At 44.4% G+C, this 24,155-nt stretch overlaps 1 protein-coding gene across 1 annotated transcript in view; it reads left to right on the top strand.

Moving 5' to 3' along the window:
- The window catches only part of LOC125449576 (centromere protein Q-like), a 49,043-nt gene that overhangs the window by 9,991 nt on the left and 14,897 nt on the right, over nt 1-24,155 (top strand). Inside the window, exons 2-4 of the mRNA XM_048525398.2 lie at nt 17,331-17,479; nt 22,716-22,770; nt 23,923-24,031. Coding sequence (XP_048381355.1) covers nt 17,331-17,479; nt 22,716-22,770; nt 23,923-24,031 — 313 coding nt within the window. The remainder of the gene's footprint in view (nt 1-17,330; nt 17,480-22,715; nt 22,771-23,922; nt 24,032-24,155) is intronic.

The following is a 24,155-nucleotide window of genomic DNA, read 5'->3' as shown; positions in this document are numbered from 1 at the left end:
AACATTTAAAAGGCATCTGGATGGGGACATGAATAGGAAGGGTTTAGAGGGACATGGGCCAAATGCTGATAGATGCGACTAAATGAATTTTAGGGTGTGTGGTCGGCATGGTGCTGTATGACTGTAACCTCCTGTGAAATGGTGATCGGAATGGTACTGTGGCAGCGGTGTTGAGGAGTCTGCTGTCGGAGGTGGTGGGAAGCTGGACTCTGCTTCGGTTACCTTTCTTAAATCTTTTATTTTTTGAAGTTACAGGAAATAGCGCCAGGGCAAGGCGACAGTTTTTCTTCTGGCTGTATTTTGCAACAAATGCACATGGGAATAGATGGTTCGAATTCAGTGGGACTAATTGGGAGGGCATCTTCCAAAGGGGGGCTAGTGACACCATGACGGGCCGAACATCCGTGCGGCGCAGGTCACCTGGTGTCTGTTGACTTGCGAGCAACACAGTGAAGCAAAAAATGAACTGTGTTGACATGGGAACAAGCGCCGCCCCCCGCCGCTGCGCACGGTTTCAAAGCGCCCGCCCGCCGCCGTCTGCGGGACTTCGGCGTCACGTGATCTTGCCAGCTGCGTTTTCCAGACGCCCGCGTTTCTTTTGGGGCGGGGCTTCAGATTGCGGTTGCGCCCTTTCCCCGCTCATTTTCCCCTTTCGTTTTACCTTCGCCGCCCACGATGCATCACGTGCCCCGCCCTGGCCCCTGCTGCCCCCCCCCCCGCTATTTCGCCCCGCCCCCCTTTCCCCCAGCACGCGGACAGGGTTCCCGCCCACGCCCCCGGCGCGTGCCCCCTCCTCTTCCCCCTCCCCCTTCAGTTTCCAACTGCCGTTGGGGTGACGGTTGGAAGCGACCGTTCGTCTGCTCGATTAAAATGTGTTCATTCGAGTTCTTGGTGGTTCTGAGTGTCTGTTTGTGAGGAAAACTGTGCTGTGTGTGTTTACTTGCGTGTGCTCTTCTCCTCCCCTTCAGGTGGGAGACAGCTTCTTTTGGGTGGGGAGGGAAGGTTTGATAACCACCCTAGTGAGGGGGCAGCCGTAGTTTTCTTACAGCACCTCACACTTCCTTCACCTAACGCGCCACGACGCCAAGGAAGGAACCGTTTCGAGGCAAGCCTGGTGGGAGCGGCGCGCCGCTGCCCCGTTGACTCGTCGGGGAGGAGACACGGATGGAGGGGCCGGTGACTCGGGGATCGCCGTTCGAGGGCGAAGCCGTGTGTCGAAGGCCGCCATGTGACAGGGAGATTGTGGCATGTGACTGAACTGAACGCCATTTTCTTTTATAACCACCCCACTCCCCCTTCCCCCTTTTTGTTCTCTCTCTTTCCCTCCAGCATCGCCCAAAGATTATTTTCTCTGGCGGTGAAAAGTTGGCACTGCGCCGTCTCCATCCTGCTATCGTTGCCAAAACAAAAACTGCGGGAGCGGTGCAGGGAGCACGGAAGTGCAAAGCTGGCAGCAGCGGAGATGCAGAGAAGTGGCAAAGCAATCTGACCCTTCGCCACACCTTCTCCCAGATTAGCAACATAACAGAATTGAGGGTATCCTGATAGGTAAGCATACCTCCTCGCTAGCAACAAGAGGCCAAAGAAGAAACATAACTGAAGGACTGTCATCATCAAGACAGTAACTGTGACTAAGTGGCGACCACCAAGTGGGTCAAACATTTCAGAGACACTTTGGCAAGCCAGCTAGGACTGAAGAACTATCACCCAGAAGTCAACAAGATAGCCAGCTCACGGCGAGCAATGTAACTGACCTTTCCCGAACAGCCCAGTGAATGGGAGAACCCCTGTGCTTCTACTGTTCATCATAGTTCTTGAGCTTAAGAGGTGGCATCCACCATTCTTTAGCTGGCAAGAGGTGTGACTAAAATCTTCAGCAGCAGAGTGGCGCGGGCTCGACAAGGTACTGGCGCAGGTGCGCCATGTGGCGCTAAAGGGAGACGCCGACCAAAGATTTCGACAAGGCCCTTGTATGGACAAAGGAAGGCCTCCACTGGGGCAGGACGTCCAAAAGGGACTGCCCGTACAACAGCCACCAATCGAAGACCAGCTTCAAAAGCCCGCCGTCTTACAACTGGTGCCAGAGCATCTCGTCGGCAAGGTACTGCGCGTACAAGAGCAACTGCTCCGAGAAAGCGTGCTGGTACAAGAGTCTCTGCAAGACGAAGGGCTTCTCGCAAACGAAAGCCTGTAAGGCAAAAGGCTGCTCTTAAAAGAGCACCTTTTAAGCGTAAGATTGTTTGTACGAAAGGGCCAAACAGAAAGAAAATTTTGAGGAGAGCATCCCGTCAACAGGGTACTACTTCCAAAAAGTTACCTCATGCTTATTTGAGAACAACACGCCAACCACGGACAGCCATCTCCAAAAGAAAGAAAAATCAACTGACAATTGGTGCAAGAGCATCTTGTCAGAAAAAGACTGTTCTGTCATGTGCGTCTTGTCAGAGAGCATTGCCAGGTCGTCAAGCATTATATCAGCATAAAAATAAAGCTACTATAAGAAAAACACAGTGTCTTACAAAGAGTATTGTTGCAAAAGCATTTTGTGGCCCATTGTGTGGTCGCAGACAAGTACCACGTAAAGAGAACAATGTTGGTGCAGGGACTTCTGGACTTTCAAATTGGAACCAGCCTGCATTGTGGCCACTAGAACAAACTGATTTGAACTTGCAAAGAATTGAGTTCATCCCGCGGAGATACCCTCGCCGAGACATTCGTCCATTGCATAGATACCCTGAGTCTGATGTTCCATCAAATAAATCTACACCCGGTCCAAGAGAAGCTCAGAGACGGGTCCAAAATTTGCAGAATTACCCTTTGCATCAAAATCTAGCTTGTATACCGAGTCTATCGCGGAGTGGTAATATTGTGCCGCAAAGTGAATCTAGACTTCAGAGTACATGTAGAATTCCTATACGTAGTAACATAGTGTTACAGAGAGAGCATCAGAGCGAATACATTGTTTGGCCACAAATTCCTCTTCCTCAGAATGTAAGGTTGCAGAGAAATTTTGAGACTGATAATCCATTAGTGGGAACAAACCTGATCAGACCAAGATTTCTTGAAAGTGAGATTGCTGCTGGTTGGCCAGAGGAGACAGCACCACAAAATATTGAACTACAAAGGGGCTGTACTCCTGCTGAAACTGCATTACCTTGCAAAGAGCCGTCTGACAGTTGTATTTGGCCACAAAGCAAACCTCCTCTCCCTTTATTGCTGCCAAGTGATCTTGATCCTGTTGACCCTGTTGATCCGTTGTCTGATGACTGTAGGGTTGGGAACATTGTTCAGCAGCCAAGTGGTTTGGACACAGATAATATCAATAACAACAACAATTTGCTGCTGTGCGGCTCTGATGCACTGCCACAAAGAGGCCCCAATGCACAAGACATTAATTGCAATTTAAATGATGTTAATGCAGTTCTTGATCTTGGAAGAGTGATTCCTGATGCCCGACAGTGTGAAGCTTTTGGTTTTCCACAAGATGGAGTGCAGCAGAGAGCTCCTGTTCCCATTAATAGGCCTTTGACCAGAGATCTTCAACGTAGAAGTGTTGCATTTCCTCCAAACACACTGTCACAGAGGGACATTGTTCCTCAAAACATTGTGGCACAGAGTGACCCCCGACACAGAGGTGCAGCACGGCAAAGAGATCAGCCACCCCCAAACGCATTGTCACAGAGAGACCCAGCTACTGACATTAATAACTTAGCACTGCCAAGAGAGCCTCGGCGTGAGAGTGTTGTGTGGCCAAGAGAACAGCCACCCCCAAATGCATTGTTGCAGAGAGACCCAGCTACTGACATTAATAACTTAGCACTGCCAAGAGAGCCTCGGCGTGAGAGTGTTGTGTGGCCAAGAGAACAGCCACCCCCAAATGCATTGTTGCAGAGAGACCCAGCTACTGACATTAATAACTTAGCACTGCCAAGAGAGCCTCGGCGTGAGAGTGTTGTGTGGCCAAGAGAACAGCCACCCCCAAATGCATTGTTGCAGAGAGACCCAGCTACTGATGTTAATAATGTAGCATTGCCAAGAGAGCCTCGGCGTGAGAGTGTTGTGTGGCCAAGAGATCATCTGTCTCCTAATGCACTGGTACAGAGGGATCGTATTGTTCAAAACATAGCATCAACTGGGGGCCCTCGACGTGCAACCTGGCCAAGAGATCTTCCTCCCACTGCATCATTACAAAGGGTCCTTGATTCTGATATTAATGCCATAGCATTGCCAAGAGAACCTCGCCGTGAAAGTGTTTTGTGGCCAAGAGACACTTTCCCCCCAAATATAGTGATACAGAGAGGTCGCGCCCCTGATGATGTAGCTTTGTCTTTGGATCCACGCCGTAGAAGTATTATTTGGCCAAGAGACCAGTTTGTGCCAAACGCAGTATTGCAAAGGGACCATACACCAAATAACTTTGCATTGCCCAGAGAGCCCCGACGGGAAAGTGTATTGTGGCCAAGAGATGCTTTGCCTCAGAGCGCAGAGTCACAGAGGGCTCCAGTTCCTCAGGTAGTGCAGGAGGAAGACCCTGCACCTAATAACATAGCATTACAAAGAGAACCTTTTCGCGAAAGTGTTCTGTGGCCACGCGGTGCTTGCCAGACCACAGAACCCCAAAGGGGTCCAGTTCCTCACATGGTACAAGGTGAAGGCCCCAACCCTGATAACGCAGCTTTACGAGGTGGACCTCAACCTGATAGTGCACAGCCCCGAGATACAGGCACCCAGAGTGCACAGACACAGGCAGGTCCAGGTCCCCCCGCTGAGGGAGAAGGTGCAACGCCTGACAGCGCAGCTTTACAAAGAGAACCTCGTCGTGAGAGTGTTGTGTGGCCAAGGGAGCCTCTACCTTAGACTATTGATATCTTGCTGATGACTGCTTTGAAATCTGTGAAATCCAATTGTTTAAAAGGTGAATGCAAGTAAATACTTAATTTTTTCTATGATTATTGATATTTGGGAGCAAAATAGAATAAGATGTATACATATGTATTATGTAAGGATGTTACGTAAGGGTCATAGATTTAGATACAGATCAGTCAGAATATAACTAAATGGTGTGCAAGCTTGATGAGCTAAATGGCCTACTCCTGGTCCTACAAAGTGTGTTCATTTCTTGAGTCAATTCCAGCTACCATAACTCTCTTGGATTTTTTATGCTGTACCACTCCTCTCATGATGCAAGAAATCACAAAAGTTTAAAGGGAATTAAAAGTCCTTATTGTGGTTAAGTAGCAATAAACTTATTTCAAAAATAAGTTTGATTATGCAAAAACCGTTTGGTTTGCTAAGCTCTGAGGAAGGTTACTAAGGGAAAGATGGCAAATTGAATATGATGTGGGGAAATGTGAACTTATTAACTTGGTAGGAAGAATAAAGAAATCGAATTTAGTAAAAGACTAATGTTGGTGATAAGGGACACATTGCTCAGATCACAGAAAGTTAACATGCAAGTACATGAGGCAAACAAATGGCATGTAACTCTTTTATTGCAAGAGGTCTGAACATCTGAGGAAGAAAGCTTAGCTGGAATTATATTGAAGTTTAGTGCAATCACACTTGGAATCTGAATTTTTTTCCTTTTCTATACACTAGAAAGGATATCTAACCAAGAAAGAGACTGGAACAAAGATCACTAGATAGAACTCAGGAGTCAATAAGAAGTGATTGAGTGGGATGGACCCATTGTATCATAGATTTCAGAAGAATATGGGATGATCTTAGCAAAGCATATAACATTCCTAGACACTTCATGGAGTGGATGCTGAGAGCCGCTAATTAGTATAAAAAGGAAAGGACAGAAAAGATGGCTGGAAAGATGGTGGAGAATGAACAGCCAAAGATTGTAGGCCTGTTACGTCCTAAGCCTGTAACAGTGGGACTAGTCTTGACCAGGTGTATCCCAGCATGAAAACAAAGTGAACAAGAGATTTGTGACACAGATGGGAGTAGAGTAAGAATTGGTAAGGGAATAGGGGGATCAGACTAAGAGGGATGGTAGTGCTATCTGTTGATAGTGTCTAATATTAGGTTTACATGCAAAAACACAAAACTTTGACAGCTTACCATCTTTAGTTCTATGTAAATCGTTACATGAGAATGTGATGTCTTAAGGATAATGGAGATCTGCCTCAAAAGAAGATGTGGTACTAAATGTTAATGAATGCAAGGTTTTCAGGAAAGAGAAGGATGGAAAGAAGTGGGAGGGGTGTGGGGTGGAATGAAGGTATGGATTATGGAGTAGTACCAGAGAGACAGAGAGAGTGGTCACAGATGAAATCTATTTAGTGATTAAAAAGAAACACAGCTCTTTTGCACTGCTGGAAACATTCTTGGGTCACCCATCTAATAGGAAAGGTGCAGAGGACCAAATCTACAGGAAAATTGCAAAGGAATTCAAAAATTATAGAATGGTGATAACTGGAGAGGGCATAGGCTTACATGTTTCAGGGGAATGGGATGAATCAGCTGCCATTAGATATGTTTAGGGACCAGTGATTATAGTATTATAAGGCACATTTTGCTGAAGTATTTTGTTTTGCACTTATCGAGTCATTTCACAAGGACACAAATTCGAGGGATAAACCAACATTTATACTGCAGAAGAGGACGCTGATTGGTTGGCAAGTTGCCTCTGGTGAAGGTGTTGCCATGGATAATGCAGCCATTAATGCTGATTGATGGTTGGCTGCAAACTTTTTTTTAAATTTTAAACTAGATAGGTTGACTCTGGTCAAGGCATTGCCCTGAGAAAGGAGACAGCAAATGGTTGTCACCTTTTATTTTGTCACTTGAATTGGGTGTAGGGTATGTAAATACTCTTCCAGCCTGCAAATAAAAAGGGCCTTGTATACAAACATATGTAGCTTCTTGTGCACCACACCATAAGCCTGACTGAGTCCTAAACTGATGGTCAGCATAATTCGTTGCATGTTTAGGATTATCCGGCAAATATTGTCTGGTTGCAGAATTGCTTCAGTGTTAGACATGGCTTTGTGAGGTTTGCAAGTGTGGGCTTGTTGGGTGTAATCAGTACCTTGCTTGTTGCAAACAGCCAGAGGATCATGCGATCCAACCAATCTTTTGGACGTGCTGCCAACATACCTGGGATCACACTGGCACTGAAATTCGTACAGCACATTACTTATTTTTGAGATAGCAGAATATCTTTTTTATCTGATGACAGCATCTTGATGGTGGTGGACACCATTACTGCTGAGTTTGAACCTCTGTGCTGCAAACTATCCTACCAGAAAACATTATCCACCAAAGACAGTGATTCCTTGAAGGCAAGTCAAGGTAATCTCGTAGAAAGAAATTGTGGGATTCTGAATGATCTATCCACTTTTTGCATGCAATATGAATGTCTGAATTGCAAGGCGTCCAGGAAATGCTGGATATATATCAGTAAACTCGGTAGACGGACTAGAATAGTCATCTTCAGCAAATGGATCTGTATCAATAAAATGCATGCCATTCTCAATGACCGGTCCAAGTTAGCATGCATTGAACCTGCTGCTCAGCATGACCAACTGGCCTCATTCAAAAGCAAACTTAAAATCTCTTTTCCTGGACTTGTATAAGCTCCTGGCACATATCCCTCCAAAGCTTTCCTGTTCCTGTATTTATCCAAATGTCTTCGAAATGTAGTAGTGCCCACATCTACCACTTCGTCAGGAAGTTCATTCCACACGCGAACCACCCTCTGTGTGAATAAAATTCACACTTAATGTCTTTTTTAAACCTCTCTCCTCTCACTTTTAGAAATGTCTCCTAGGCTTGAAATCCCTTACCCGAGGGAAAAGACACCTACCAGTAACCCTATCTATAACCCTTACGATTTTATAAAACTCTGGAAGGTCACCTCTCAACTTCATTAAATTAAATAAACATGAATTCACTTTAACAAAACCATGTTGATTCTGCCTGATGACCCTGAACTTATCTGAGTGAGCTGTTATTATGCCTTTAATAATTACTTCTAACATTTTCTAACATCACCATTTAAGTAGGGGAACATGTTGGGAATAGTGACTATAATTCCTTAAATTTTCTGAGACTTATGAAGAAGGACAAGAGTGGACCTTGAATGAAGGTGTTAAATTGGGGGATGGCCAATTATAACTGAATTAGGCAAGAATTGGAGAATGTGGATTGTGACTGGCTATTTGAGTGTAAATCCAAATCTGACACATCTGAGTTTTTTAAAGACCAGTTGATTAGAATGCAGAGCAGGCATATTCCCATGAAAATGAATAACAAGATTTGAGAACCTTGAATGACCGGGGAAATGATCAGTTTACTCAAACTAAAAGGAAGCCGACCTAAAAATAGACAAAGTCCTTGAGGAATTTAGAGGAAGTAGGAAGGAGCTCAATCAGGGAGTTAGGAGGGCCAAAAGCGGCTATGAAATGTCCTTGGTCAGCAGGTTAAGGAGAATCCCAAGGTATAAGTTAGGAGCAAGAGAGTAGCTAGGGTAAGAGTAGGCCCACTCAAGGATAAAGGAAGGAGGTTATATGTGGAGCCAGAAGAAATGGGTGAGATCCTTAATGAGTACGTTACATTGGTACTCGCCAAAGAGAAGGATGTGAGAGATGTTAAAGTTAGGGAAAGGTATGTAAAATACTCTAAGGTAGGTCAGCATAAAGAAGGAGGAAGTGTTGGGTGTCTGGAAAAGCATTAGGTGGACACATTTCCAGAGCCAGATGGGATCAATCCTAGGATACTGTGGGAGGCAAGGGAGGGAATAGCTGGGGCCTTAACATATTTTATTGTATCTTCTTTGGCTTTAGACAAGGATCCAGAAGACTGGAGAATGGTCAATGTTATTCCTTTGTTTAAGAAGGGAAACATAGATAATCCAGGAATTTATAGGCTGGTGAGCCTGATGTTAGTGATGGGGAAACTGTTGGAGAAGATAATGAGAAAAAGGATTTATTCTCATTTGTAAGTATGTGGACTTGCTAGTGACAGGCAGCATGGGTTTGTGCGGGGAAGATGATGTCTCATCAATTTCATTGAGTTTTTTGAGGTGGGGTGAACAGTGATTGACAGAAGGGCAGTGGATGTCTTATACATGGACTGTAATAAGGCACTTGACAAGCTACCTCATGGAAGACTGGTACAAAAGTTAGAGTCTCATGGTATCTGAGTGAGCTGGCTGGATGGATACAAAACTGGCTTGGTCATGGAAGACACACAGTGGTGATAAAAGAATGCTTTTCGTAATGGAGGTCAAGAATTTCGTGGTGTTCTGCAACGACCAGTGCTGGGACCTTTGTTTGTCCTCCAAATCATTTATATATATTACAACGTAGATAGTTTGATTTAGTAAGAATGCGGATGACACCAAAATGGATGGAGTTACAGATAAAGAGGAGGATTGTCAAAAGATACAGCAAAATATAGATAGATTGCAAATTTGGGCAGAAAAAATGGCAGATGGAGTTTAACCAGGAAAAATGTGAGGTGATGCATTTTAGAAAATAAGACTTAAGTGCAAATTATACACCAAATGACATAACTCTTAGGAGCATTGTCATATAGAGGGATCTGGCTGTGCTGATCCCTGGAAGTGGCAACACAGGTGGATAAGGTGGTCAAAAAGTCACACAGCACGCTTGCCTTCCTCGGCCGAGTCATCAAATATAAAATTTGGCAGGTTGTGTTACAAGTGTATAAAACTTCAGTCAGGCCGCGTTTGGAATATTGCATGTTTTTCTGGTCACCACACTCCAAGAAGGATGAGGATGCTTTGAAGAAGGTGTGACAAGGTTGACCAGGATGTTGCCTGGACTGGAAGATTTTAGTTAGGAGGTTGTTTTTACTGGAAAGGTGCAAGCTGAGGGGTGCCCTGATAGAGGTCTACACAAGTATGAGAGGAACAGATAGGGTAGAAAGGTCACCTACAAGAAGGAACAGGTTCAAGGTGACAGGGAGAAAGTTTAGGGGAGAAATGTGAGGAAAATTTTTCACACCGAGGCTGGTGCCTGGAACACTCTGCCATTGCAGGTGGCGGAAAAAGGCACGTTAGCAATGTTTGAGGTGTGTCTTGATAGACACATGAACAAGAGGTGAACAGAGAGATACAAATTGTGCATGGGCAATAAGTAGAGGATCTAAATAAAGATTCGGGATTGGTGCAGCCTTGGTGGGCCGAAGGGCCTATTCTGTGCTGCACTGTATTTTCCCATTGACATGTTAAACTAACCAGCCTAGTTTCCTGACGAAGGATCATCAACTTGAAACGTTAACTTGGAATTCTCTTCACAGGTGCTTTCAGACCTGCTGAGCTTTTGCAGCAACTTCAGTTTTCCTTTCTGATTTGCAACATCTGCTATCTTGCGGTTTTTAATCAGCCTTGTTTTCTGCTCACTGTCTCCCTCTCTTGTTGAGAAAAGGAATTACATTAGCTGCTTTCCAATTTAAAGGAGACTTCACAAATCTAATCAGGATGTGCAATCTATCTCTAAATCATCAGACACTTCAATTCCAGTTCCCGCTCTGAAACATTGCTTACAGTCCACATCATTGGCCAAGGTTTTGTCATCCTCATTAATGTCTCCTTTGGCGAGGAGTCTGTTTTCTTCCTCTAAAGCACATTGAGATGTTTTCCTACACTAAAGGAACTTGTAAATGCAAGTCTTTGCGAGGCTCAAGACTTGGGTCAAGGACATGAAGCTTCTACCTGTCTCAGTTTTAAGTGTGAAGTTACACGACACTAGGTTATAGTCCAACAGGTTTATTTGGAATTGCAAGCTTTTGGGGTGCTACTGCAGCAGTGCTTCAAAAACTTGAGATTTCAGAATAACCTGTTGAACAATAACCTGGTGTTATGTGACTTCTGACTTTGTCTTCCCCAGTCCAACACCGGCACCGCCTCATCACAGTTTTAGGTGAGCACTTGTACTGGATATCTTATCTTACCCCTCAGTATAACCACCTATAGTCTCGCAGCCCTTAGGTCTCTGCTCCTCCAATTTTGGCAGTTAAGCATCTCCAATATTAAATACACCACCAAATACTACAGCATCTTCAGCTGCCTGACACAAAGCCCTGGGATTTCCTTCCTAAACCTTATCTCCCCGTCTCTCGTGCTCTTTCTTTAGGATGCTGTTTAAAGCCTACCTCTTTATCAAACTTTCGATCGAGATCAAAAAGGTGGCACTGTGGTTCGTGCTGCTGCCTCCAGTCTTTGGTGACTGTCTGTCTGTGTGGAGTTTGCACATTTCTCACCCCATCTGCGTAGATTTCCTCCAGGTGCTCCGATTTCCTGTCGTAGCCCAAAGATGTGCGGGTTAGGATTGGCTATGCTAAATTGCCTGTAGTATCCAAGAATATGCTGGCTACATAGATTAACCATGGGAAATACAGGGTTACAGGGATAGGGTAGGGTATGTGTTTGGGTGGGATGCTTCTTGGAGGGTTGGTGCAGACTCAGTGGTCTGAATGACCTCCTTTCACACTCTAGGCATTCTGTGATGATCACATATTCCTTAAGGTGATCCAGTGTCAAATTTTGTTTGACTACACTTCTGTGAAGTGCTGCAGGATGTTTCCTCAAAAGTTAAAGATGCTTTTCTTAAAACAAATTGTTGCTGTTCACGCGATTAGAAGGGTGGCGAATTAGCATCCAACATTCCTGCAACAATTGAATCGTCAGAGGAGATTGGTTCATCTTGTTCTGCTTTGCATGTGAGACTGGCTCCTTGTGAGAAATTGCACTTCAGAGGCAGACTTCAGGGCCAAAATTTACCACGTTGAGCTTTAGCTGTACACTGGGAGCATGAACCCTACCTAACAGTGAGCTTGAGCAAAGGGGTAGAATATAGTTTATTTTTCTAATCAAAATGCTCAGATATGTAATGTTTTAATGAAGACCTTTAGCTTGGGTTGCAGTTGGAGTTATTGATTGGTTTTCATGCTAACGTTTCGTCTCCTTTCTGGGTGACATTGTCATTGCTGTGTAGCCTCCGTTGAAGTGCTGTTGTTCTGTCCCGCTCTGAATTTATATGGTCCAGTCTGTTATGGTGGGCAGTCTTGTTTCTGGTTTTGTTTCATAGTGGGATGAAGATGGAGTCTATTTCAACATGTTTGTTAATTGCATCGGTGGTTAAATACCAGGCCTCTGGGAATTCGCTTGCCTGTCTCTGCCCCACTTGTCCCAGTGCTGTATCCCAGTCAATTTGATGTTGGCGTGTATTAAAATGAGGGAGAGTTGGTCATGCCGTTTTGCTGCGATTTGGTGTTTATGTATCCTTGATGTGGAGGTGGCAGTGTTGTACTGGGGTGGACAGTGTCAGAAATTGCATGACTCCAGGCTATAGTCCAGCAGGTTTATTTGAAAACATAATCTTTTGGAGCCTCTGTCCTTCTTCAGGTGTCAGTGACAGAGCAAGTATCAGACACAGAATTTATAAGTAAAAGATCGAAGGGTCACACCACTGAGCAGGACTTTGATCTAGTCTTTCAGAGTACCCTACGTAATCTCGTCCCACATACTTCCCATGTCGGAGACTTCTACTGCCTTTCAAAGATACGCAAAGCCAATGCACCTGGACGTCCCATCGTATCAGGCAATGGGACACTTTGTGAGAACCTCTTTGGCTATGTCGATGGCATCTTGAAACTCATTGTCGCTTCTGTCACGACACTACAAATTTCATATAGAAACTCTGCACCCACGGACCAGTCAAACTAGGAACGTTCTTTGTCATAGAATCTCCGATCAAAGTTATATGCGAGATACATTGACATTTTCTACCTTTGGACTCATGGCGAGGAATCACTGAAGCAACTACACAGGTGATATCAACAAGTTTCATCCCACCATCAGACTTACCATGGATGACTATTTAGAATTAGTCTCATTCTTGGACTCCCCCATCTCCATCAGGCATGGGCACCTCAACACCTCATTCTACTGCAAGCCCATGGATAACTTCATGATGCTGCACTTCTCTAGCTTCCACCCCAAACATATTAAAACAGCTATTTGCAATGGACAAGCCCTGTGCATGATGAGGAGGAATGAGATAGATACCTGAAGGTGTTACGGGACGCCCTCATAGGAACAGGATATAATGCTGAACTCTTCGATTGCCAGTTCCAACATGCCGCAGTGAGAAACTGTAATGACGTCCTGAAATGACAGACTTGGGATATGTTTGAAAGATACCCTTCATCGTCTAGTACTTCTGGGAGCGGAGAAACTACGCCACGTTCTTCACAGCATTCAACACATTAGCGATGATGATGAGCACCTCGCCAAGGTCTTCCCTATGCTTCCACTTCTCACCATCAAACAATCGCCAAACCTTAAACAGACCATTGTTCGCAACAAACTACCCAGTCTTTAGGACAGCATCAATCACAGCGCCATACAACCCTGTCATGGCAACATCTGTAAGACACGTCTGATCTTAGACATGGATACTACCATCACATGTGGAAACACCACCCATCACATACATAGCAGATGCTCATGTAACTCAGCCAATATTGGTTGTCTCATATACTGCAGGCAAAGATGGCCCGAGGCATGGTATTATTGGCAAAATCATGCAGATGCTACAACAATGGATGAATTGACACTGCACAACAATTGCTACGCAGGAATGCTCCCTCCCAGTGGGTGAACGCTTCAGCAGTGAAGGAGATTTGGTTCGGGTCTTCGAGTAAACATCCTCTAAGTTGGACTTTGGGAAACACAACAACGCAGAGTCGCTGAGCAGAGCCTGATAGCCATGTTCTGTATCCACGACGACAGCCTCAACCGGGATCTTGGGTTCATGTCGCACTACAAGTGACCCCACCGTACTACACACACTCACAGGCGCTCACTCACATAAGCTCTTTTACACACACTACACAGTCACACCTTCGCTCGCGCTCTCGCGCTCTCTCACACTCACACTTTCACACACTCACTCTCACTCGCTCACTCTCTCACACACACAACACACACACTCGTGAATCTGTGTGAGGTGAATTTGTATTTGCAGATATATTCTATTTTGTTCAAAAGACACACAATTTATAGATAGTCAGTCATGGTAGCATTCTATATATTCCTACTTTGGAAGTAAAACCAGTCTGAGTCCAAACCAAGACACAAACAGATTCTAAGCAAGGCTTCACGCCCAACATGCATTGTCTGACCTAAAATGTCATCTCTTCTTTACACTGATAAAACCTTTAGTTCTCACAGGACAGTGACTTCAAAGGAATCTGGGGACTTACATATACATATTAATCAATTAAAATCTTCCAACTGATTAAATATTCAACAGCGTCTTAGGTTTGTTTAGTAAATCCTCCTCAATGAAGTGACCCTTTGATCTTTTACTTATAAATGCTGTGTCTGAATCTACCGCTCTCACTAGCACCTCAGGAAGGTCTGAGGCTCCGAAAGCTTCTGTTTTCACATAAATCTGTTGGACTATAACCTGGTGTCATGTGACTTCTGACATTCATGTATCCTGGTGGTGAGTTTCCTGCCCACCTGTCCTCTGTAGTCTTGTTTGCAATTGCTGCATGGTATTTTACATATCATATTTGTCCTGCTCGTTATGGGTAATGGGGTCTTTTGTCTTTCAGAGTAACTGGTGAAGTGTGGTTGTTGGTTTGTGTGCTATCCTTATTCCAATAAGTTGTAGGAGTCATGTAGTCATTTCTGATGTGTTTCTAACATGTGGCCAGAGTCTTGGGGTGCGCAGTGTCATCTTGGTTTTGTTTGCTTACCAGGCATCAGTGGACGAAGCTGTTAGGGTTCCCATTGTTTGCAAATACTCTGTATAGGTGTTCCTGTTAGCTTTTATGCAGCTGTTGCAGAGAGTGATCGCTCAGTTAAACAGAGTCTTGACACATCTCAGTTTGTGGATGCTGGGGTGATCACTGTTGTAATTCAGGATTTGGTCTGTACAGAAAGACAATGCACACAGACCAAATAATGAATTACAACAGTGATCACCCCAGCATCCACAAACTGAGATGTGTCAAGACTCTGTTTAACTGAGCGATCACTCACTGCAACTCCCCGGAGCTGTGCAAAAATGAAGAGGAACACCTGTACAGAGTCTTTACAAACAATGGGTATCGTAACAAATTCGTCAGCCGATGCCTGGCAAAGAAACAACACCAAGATGACACAGTATGCCCCAAAACACTGGCCACCCTACCCTATGATAGAAACATATCAGAACTGACTACAAGATTTCTATGACCTCTTGGAATAAGGATAGCACACAAACCAACAGCCTCACATCACCAGTTACTCACAAAGACGAAAAGACCCCATACCCCCAATGAGTAGGATAAATGTGATATCTAAAATGCCACGCAGCAGCTGTGAGAAACACGACGTAGAACAGACGGGCAGGAAACTCGCCACCAGGATATATAAATGTCAACTCGCAGCAAAATGGCACAACCAGCTCTCCCTTGTTTCAATATGCTCCGACATAGAAAGGCATACATTTGACTAGGATAAAGTTACAGTACTAGAGCAAGCAAGACAGAGACTGGCACGAGAATTCCTGGTGGCCTGGTTTTCAACCACCAGTGCAATTAACAAACATGCTGAAATAGACCCCATTTACATCACACTGCGGTGCAAAACTGGGAAGAAGACTGCCAACCATGACAGACTGGACCATATAAATTCAAAGTGGAACTGAACTACAGCACTTCAACGGAGGCTACACAGCACTGACTATGTAACCCAGAAAGGAGACAAAACAGCTTGGTGAACCAACCAACAACTTGAATGTACAGTCATTTTATGATATGGATGTGAGTTTGCTCGCTGAGCTGGAAGGTTAGTTTTCAGACGTTTCGTCGCCATTCTAGGTAACATCATCAGTGAGCCTCCGACGAAGCGCTGGTGTTATGTCCCGCTTTCTATTTATCTGGTTAGGTTTCCTTGGGTTGGTGATGTCATTTCCTGTTCTTTTTCTCAGGGGATGGTAGATTGATTTGGAGCCAATATGTTTGTTGATGGAGTTCCGGTTGGAATGCCATGCCTCTAGGAATTCTTGTGCGTGTCTCTGTTTGTCTTGTCCTAGGATGGATGCGTTGTCCCAATCAAAGTGGTGTCCTTCCTCATCTGTATGTAAGGATACGAGTGATAGTGGGTCATGTCGTTTTGTGGCTAGTTGATGTTCATGTATCCTGGTGGCTAGCTTTCTGCCTGTTTGTCCAATGTAGTGTTTGTCACAGTTTTTGCAAGGTATTTTGTAGATGATGTTCATTTTGCTTGTTGTCTGTATAGGGTCTTTTAAGTTCATGAGCTGCTGTTTTAGTGTGTTGGTGGGTTTGTGTGCTACCCTGATGCCAAGTGGTCCGAGTAGTCTGGCAGTCATTTCGGAAATGCCCAGAAACCATAACCACTCTCCCCTACATCAAAGACATTTCCGAAATGACTGCCAGGCTACTCAGACCTCTTGGCATCAGGGTAGCCCACAAACCCACCAACACACAACAGCAGCTCATGAACTTAAAAGACCCTATACAGACAACAAGCAAAACGAACATCATCTACAAAATACCTTGCAAGAACTGTGACAAACACTACATTGGACAAACAGGCAGAAAGCTAGCCACCAGGATACATGAACATCAACTAGCCACAAAAAGACATGACCCACTATCACTCGTATTCTTACATACAGATGAGGAAGGACACCACTTTGATTGGGACAATGCATTCATCCTAGGACAAGCCAAACAGAGACACGCACACGAATTCCTAGAAACATGGCATTCCAACCGGAATTCCATCAACAAACGCATTGATTTGGAGCCAATCTACCATCCCCTGAGAAAAAGAACAGGAAATGACATCACCAACCCAAGGAAACCTAAACCGATAAATAGAAAGCGGGATATAACACCAGCGCTTCCTCGGAGGCTCACTGATGACGTTACTTAGAATGGTGACGAACGTCTGAAAACGAACCTTCCAGCTCAGCGAGCAAACTCACATCCAGAACCTCAACCTGAGCTACAAATCTTCTCAAAACTCACTAGCATTTTATGATATCTGTCAAGAACCTAAAACATCTAACTCAAAAACAGACACACTACCACTGGAACACGAGGGCCCCATTTTGAATAACACTTGGGTTACAAGCCCAGCAGAAATACCACTACGATGTCACTTCCCAAGGAGTTAAAATAGAACCTGGAGATTCCTGGTTCTTACAAAGAGCCCAGTCATATCTATTGCAAATGTCTGTAAGTCATGATGAGGTTTAGCTGTGCTTGATTGACAAAACAGACTGAAGCAAATTTGGCTCTAAATTGTGTCCAAAATTCTCTTTCTTCAGGAACTAAACGAATTGAAACCCAAGAATCGATTGCAGCTGGAAAACCAAAACACCGGAGAGCCAAGATTATGGAGCCAAGGAAGAAAGTATCTAAAACCACGTCAACGGGGGCTGCAGGGAAAAAGAATATTGAAATGGGGTACAAAGAGGTACGGAATTTCTCACCCTGATATCAAAGAGGAAACCGATAGGGACATTGCTTGGAAAGTAAAGAGAGAATGTTTATCAGACTGATTCCTGGGATGACAGGACTGACGCATGAAAAGAGACTGGATCAGTTAAGACTCTGTCTATAAGTCTGTATTCACTGGAGTTTGGAAGAATAAAGTGGGGGTGTGAGGGAAGTGGGGGAATCTCGCAGACACCTATAAAGTTCTAACCAGACTGGTCAGAGTAAACTCAGGAAGGATTGACTGGGGAGCTCAGAGCTAGTGGTCACTGTCTAAGGATAGAGGGTCAGCGATTTAGGACAGAGATGAGAAATTTGGTCACTCAGAGTGGTGACCTTGTGGAATTATCTGCCACAGAAAGCAGCTGAACCCAATGAGGGTGGGGTGGCACGGTGGCTTAGTGGTCAGCATTGCTGCCTCACCTCGCCATGGACCAGGGTTTGATTCCACCCTCGGGCTGCAGTTTGTATTGGAGTTTGCACATTCTCCCTGTGTCTGTGTGGGTTCCCTCGAGGTGTTCCGCTTTCCTCTCACAGTCCAAAAATCAGCAGGTTAGGTGGATTGGCGATGCTAAATTGCCTGTGGTGTTCAGGGATGTGCGCACCAGGTGGATTAGCCATGGGGAATGCAGGGTTACGGGATGGGGTGGGTCTCAGTAGAATGCTCCTCAGAATTATAAGGCAGACTTGATGGGCCAAATGGCCTCTTTCTGCACTGTAGGGATTCTGTGATTTGTCCTTGTTAATAATCCTTCAAAGAGAAGGGGTGGCACTGCTGCCTCACAGCACCAGGGACCCGGGTTCCATTCTAAAGCATTGAGTTTTTTTCAAGAAGGAGTTGAATGTAGTTCTTGGGATGAAAGGGATCAAAGGGTAAGGGGAGAAATCAGGGACAGGGTCTGAGTTGGAAGATCGGCCATGGTCACACTGAATGGCAGAACAGGCCTGAAGGGCTGAATGGCTTGCTCTGATTTTCTGTACTTTCATGTTGCAAGAGAGTGGGAGAGATTAGAAAATAGAATGAGAGAGGTAGGAAGGGAAGAGTGCTAGGAATAGCAGAGAGAATACCCCTAAAATATTTCTGTCCCTCTTCATGGTTTGGTTTATGCTCTTGACACGAATGTGGGTGAAATGAGGAAATGAGCAAGTTAAGTAGCCCAGTATGTGGACAGTCAGTCATCACATGCTGTTGTTACCAGGGTTTCAAAGCTGCTGTGGTTTTATATCTGGTTTTGCCACGCCTCCCTCTTGATCCTTCTCTCATTAACGTACGAGTTTCACAGCCGGACTCCAGTCTTACTGCCTCCCTGTGCTGTGTTAAAGGTTTCAGTGTTAACACTGGGTGGGAGAGCCAGGTGTCAGCCAGATGTGAAAGTCTGCAGATGATGTGAAATTTGCAATTATAGATTGTGACGGAGATAAATATAGACATCAAGAGAATGTAGAGCGGTCGGTGTAATGGGCAAGTGAATGGTAAATGAAAATTAATGTAGAAAAGTGAAATAATTCCATTTGGGAGGAACAACAAGAAGAGGAGATAAATGCTCAAAGGTGCAATTCTAAAAGAGGGATGCGGGAGCAGAATAATCATCGAAGGTCAGGAAGCAATTAATTAGCCATACAGGATCCAGGATTCGTAGTTTTTTACAAAATATACTTGCATGGGATGCCAGTGGAGATGCCAGCATTTATTGCCAATGCTTAAATGGACAATTAAGAGGAGTCAACCACATGGGTTTAGATCTGGAGTCATATTTATAAGCCAGCCCAGGTGAGGATGGCAGATTTCCTTCCCTGAAGGATGCTCATGGACCATTTGGTCTTTTATAAAAGTGACTGTAGGTTCATGGTCACTGTTAAGCTAGCTTTTAAATCCAGGTTTTATTGAGTTCAACTTACTGCCATTTGCTATGTTGAGATTCGAACCCACGACCCCAGAACATTGGCCTGTTCTTCTGAATTACTAGTCCAGTGATATTGCCACCGACGTCCTCAGGGTGCCCTTTTCATTTTCTCCTTTCAAAATATGGGTATGAACGTATCAGGAACTGACTAACCTACTGCCGAGATGACTCAACCTATCGCATACCAATCAGCTCACTCAGATATGTGAGGGCAAGTTTCTTGGCCTATTACAAGCCTCCTCTTTAGAGACGTGGGTCACTAGAAACTGCCAACCAATCACAGGCCGTCAACCTCTGGGTCCTAAAGATCGAGGCCATCCGGGGTTTCCAGTAGCAGGAAATCAAGTTGTTTTTATTCTGTCGCAAGGTGGGGTTCGTTGTGGGGAGGGAGGTTGAGAGGGGCTGGGATGATTTTCAGCTGCTAGCCCTTGACCTTCATCCGTGCCTCCAACTGGGGCAATTGTAGCAGCCCCCAAACAAATAGGCAGGTCAAGTCGGGAAACTATCCACCTTTCACAGGGTGGGGAATTGAGGCACAAGTGGCCATTAATTGACCATTTTAACTGCCTCAGCTGGTGGAGAACCGAGAGTGTCCCCAGTGGACCTTCCCAACATAAACTTAATTGGAAGAATGCTGGGAAATGGGAAAGTATCCCTCTGGGGCAGTCTTATCCAGTTATTTCCCCTTCTCGCCACCTCCAGACAGTAGAGAACTGCACTTTTGGTCCACATCTGAACTCCCAGGTTGGATGGCTGAAGTAGGGCAATTTCCTGACTTGATCATCCAACGTTGGTAAAATAAAACGTCCCAGTTGTACGATTTTCATCCAATATCGAGTTGGGCTGTTGACCCTAAAAGCAGGGTATAGAAACAGATTAGGCCATTTGGCCTTTGAGCCGGCACCATCATTCAATATGACCATGGCTGATCATGCTAACTCAAAATCCCATTCCCACTTTCTCTCTATACTCCTTGATCCCTTTAGCCACAAGGGTCACGTCCAGCTCCCTATTGAATATATCTAATGAGCTGGCCCCACCAGCTTCCTTTGGGAGAGAATTCCCCAAGTACCGAAGTCTCTGAGTGAAGAGATTCTTCCTCATCTCAGTCCTCAATGGCTTACCCCTTATTCTTAGACTGTGAACCCTAGTTCTAGACTCCCCCAACATCAGGAATATTCTTCCCACTTCTAACCTGCCCAGTCCCATCAAGAATTTATGTGTTACCATGAGATCCTCCAACCCAACCTCCCACTTCATTCTTCTAAATTCTGATGAGTATAAACCCAGTCGATCCAGTCTTTCCACATTTGTCAGTGCTGCCATCCCAGGAATCAGTCTGGTAAATCTTCACCGGACTCACTCAATGGCAAAAATGTCCATTTTCAAGCTAGGAGACCAAAACAGCACATAATACTCAAGGTATAGCCTCACCAAGGCCCTATATAATTGCAGCAAGGCATCCTTACTCTGGTGCGTGCCATTAACAATGTGACGCAGGCTGTTTGAAGATGCACCTCAGTTCTCTGGGGCTTTGTTGACCCATTTCAGACGCTGTTAGCCTCTTTTGCCCTCACTACTTGCATTTTCTCATCCTGCTAACCACATCATGGCCTCTCTTAATTCAATGCCATCTGCGTGCCAGTTCACTATTCCTGACCTAACTCGAGAAACTATCATTCCCTCAATGCCACAGCTATAATCACTCATGCAGTATCTACCATGGGCAGTCCGCAGAACCAATATGGGGATGACAAGTTTACACATCTCACAATCTGTATTTGCTCTTGGTCCTAAATACTCGAAGATCAAACACGTGCCATTCATAAAGCGCATTCAAAGCTTTTAAATTCCCTCGGGTGGTTAATCTCTTGTTTGAACATGAATTCAATTGCTCTGATACCCTCTCTTTTCCCATATGCTACAATGTTCATCCCTAGTGTGTAATGTTAAAAAAAATTAAATTTCTCATTTAATTTCTGCACATTTTGCCATTCATCTTAAAAGTGTCCCCCTGTGTTCTTGATCCTTCAACTGGAAATAGATCGTCCTCGTTTAATCTATCAAAACCTTTCATGATTTTAAACACCTCTATCGAATTGCTCCCTTCCTTTCTCTGCTTAAGTAATTGTAATCCTTCATCTTTCGAACCATTCTTGTAAATCACTCCTGCCCACTGTTCAAAGGTTTGTTTTTTTCCTAACATATAGTACCCATAATTGAAGGCAGCACTCCAGCTGAGGCCTATGCAATGGCTTATTCTGGTTTAGTGTGATAGTGTAAAGTACAGGGAAGACAAACCCTCTCAGAAGAGGATCTCCTGAAGCCTTTAGTCATCTAATAGCCTTAAATCCCTTTGTGGTTATGTCACTGAACTGAACATCTAGAGACCCAGCTAAATACTCGGGATAAGGGTTCAAATCCCATGATGACCCCTGAATTTGGAATTGAAAACTAGTCTCAGTGATGATGACTGTGAAGCTATTGATTATTATTTTAAAAATCAAAATTGTTGTTTGTTCACTAGTCAAAATTCTGGAACTCCGCCTCTAACAGCATTGTGGATGTTCCTTTGTGCTAAGGATGGCAGCAGCTCAAAAAGACAGCTCACCATCCCCATCTCAAGGGGCAACTCGGGATAGGCAAAAAATGATGACCCAGGAGGTAACACCACCTTCCGTGAATGAATGAAAAGCAAAAAAAATGTAGTTCTCAAACACCCTTTTGGGGAGAAAAACTACTGTCCTTACCCAGCATGACAAAGATGTGACTCCTGATTCTTAGTAATTGGGTTGACTCTTAACTTGACTCCAAAATTGACTCGCCAGTCATTCAGTTCAAAGGCTGTTAGAAAGAGGCTGCAAATGACCTCCCAAACAAGGCTCGCATTCTGTAAAAGAATAAAGATTAAAAAAAGTTAGTTCATTCGCTGTGAGGGATGACACATAGAGGCTTATAAAATCATGAGGGCACGGATGTGATGAATAGCCAAAGTCTTTTCCGTAGGGTCGGGGAGTCCAAAACTAAAGGGTGTAGGTTTAAGATGAGAGGGGAAAGATTTAAAAGGGACTTAAGGAACAGCATTTTCACACAGAGGGTGATGCGTGCATGGAATGAGCTACCAGAGGAAGTGGTGGTACAATTACAACATTTAAAAGGCATCTTAATGGGTATATGAATAAGAAGGGTTTAGAGGGATATGGGCCAAATACTGGCAAATGAATATCTGTTCGGCACGGACAAGTTGGACCGAAGCATCTGTTTCCATGCTGTACATCTCTGACTCTATTACTTGTCTGTTCTCCTTTACAGAATGAACTGCCTGCCAAAAAGAAGAGAAAAACCACAGACGCTTCCATTCAGATAAGTGAGCACTCTTGTGTTGTGTTTCAAACTAATTGTCATGTGTAGAAAGTGAAAATTGTCATCGATCGGTAAGGCAGGAATGAGGGCAGGGGATGAAAGGCGGATTGTGGAAGGACTGGATGAAAGGGCTGGAGGTGTCGTTGCCAAATTTGCTGATGTCACAAAGATGAAGAAGAAATTAGATTGTGAAGTTGAAATAAGGGGGCTAGAAAGAAGTTATAAATCTGGTAAATGGGGCATAATGTGGCAAAATTGTCCATTTTGGTAGGAAGAATAAAAAAGAAACGTAAGCAGTGAGAGCTTGCAGAGGAATCTGGGTATCCTCATGCATGAACTGTGAAAGTTTAGTGTTCAGGTACAACCAGGAATCAGGAAAGCTGAAAGAATATTCATGTTTATTGCAGGAGGAATTGAATGAACTGGTAGGGAGGTCATGCTTCAGTTGTATAGGGCATTGGCGAAAACACATCTGACGTACTGTGCACATTTTTGGGCTTCTTATCTGAAGAAGGATGTGAATGCATTGGAGGCAGTTCAGTGAAGGTTTATTGTATTTAGATCAGGGAATGGGCTTGGATGCCTCACAGGAAAAGTTTGCACAGCTTAGGCTTGTATCTGCTGCTGTTTAGAACAATAAGAGATGACTTACGGAAACTTATAAGACACCAAGGAGTCTTGACAGAATGGCTATGGAGTTAATGCTTCCTGTTTTGGAAGAATCTAGAATGAGGTGTCACCATTTCGAAATAAGATGTTCTCCACTTCAAACTGAGAAACTGCCTCTGAGGTTCACAAGTCATTTTAAGTGTCTGCCTCAGAAGCAGAACCCTTGAGGGCAGATGTTGACCAGTTCTGGAGAAGTGAAGGAGTAAAAGGTTATCAGGATGGTAGAGTCATCTGATGCGATATGATCTTATTGAATGACAGATGGTAGAATGGCTGTGTTGGCTGTGATTTAGTGCTCCTCTGTAGAAACTGCTGTGTTTATTGACATAACAGCTTCTACATGACCTGTGACAAAACAGAACTTTCTCAGTCATGTGCAGAATTGCGAGAATGTCTCACAAATCAGACATATTGCACTGATCCCCGCGAGCTTGTTCCAGGATGGCAGAGACCATTGCAATAACTTGCAATTTTTTTTTCTGTGCAGATCCCAAACAGAAGAAGGTGAAGGTGTCCACTGTTGATACTGCTCGATGGAAACCATTACCCCAGAGTACGAAAGACTACATCACTGCAGCAGTCGACATTGCTATATAGTATGTAGCTATCAAGCTGATTGTATAATGTTTCATTAATAGCTTCGATTTGTCTTGAGTGCAGAACTTTTAGTGATTGAGAACAGCCTGGTTTCAGTCTTTACCGGATCTTGAAGGAATTGAA

This window comes from Stegostoma tigrinum, chromosome 46, assembly GCF_030684315.1.
Source record: "Stegostoma tigrinum isolate sSteTig4 chromosome 46, sSteTig4.hap1, whole genome shotgun sequence".
Taxonomy (NCBI): Eukaryota; Metazoa; Chordata; class Chondrichthyes; order Orectolobiformes; family Stegostomatidae; genus Stegostoma; species Stegostoma tigrinum.
This window is presented reverse-complemented; position numbering and strand designations above follow the sequence as displayed.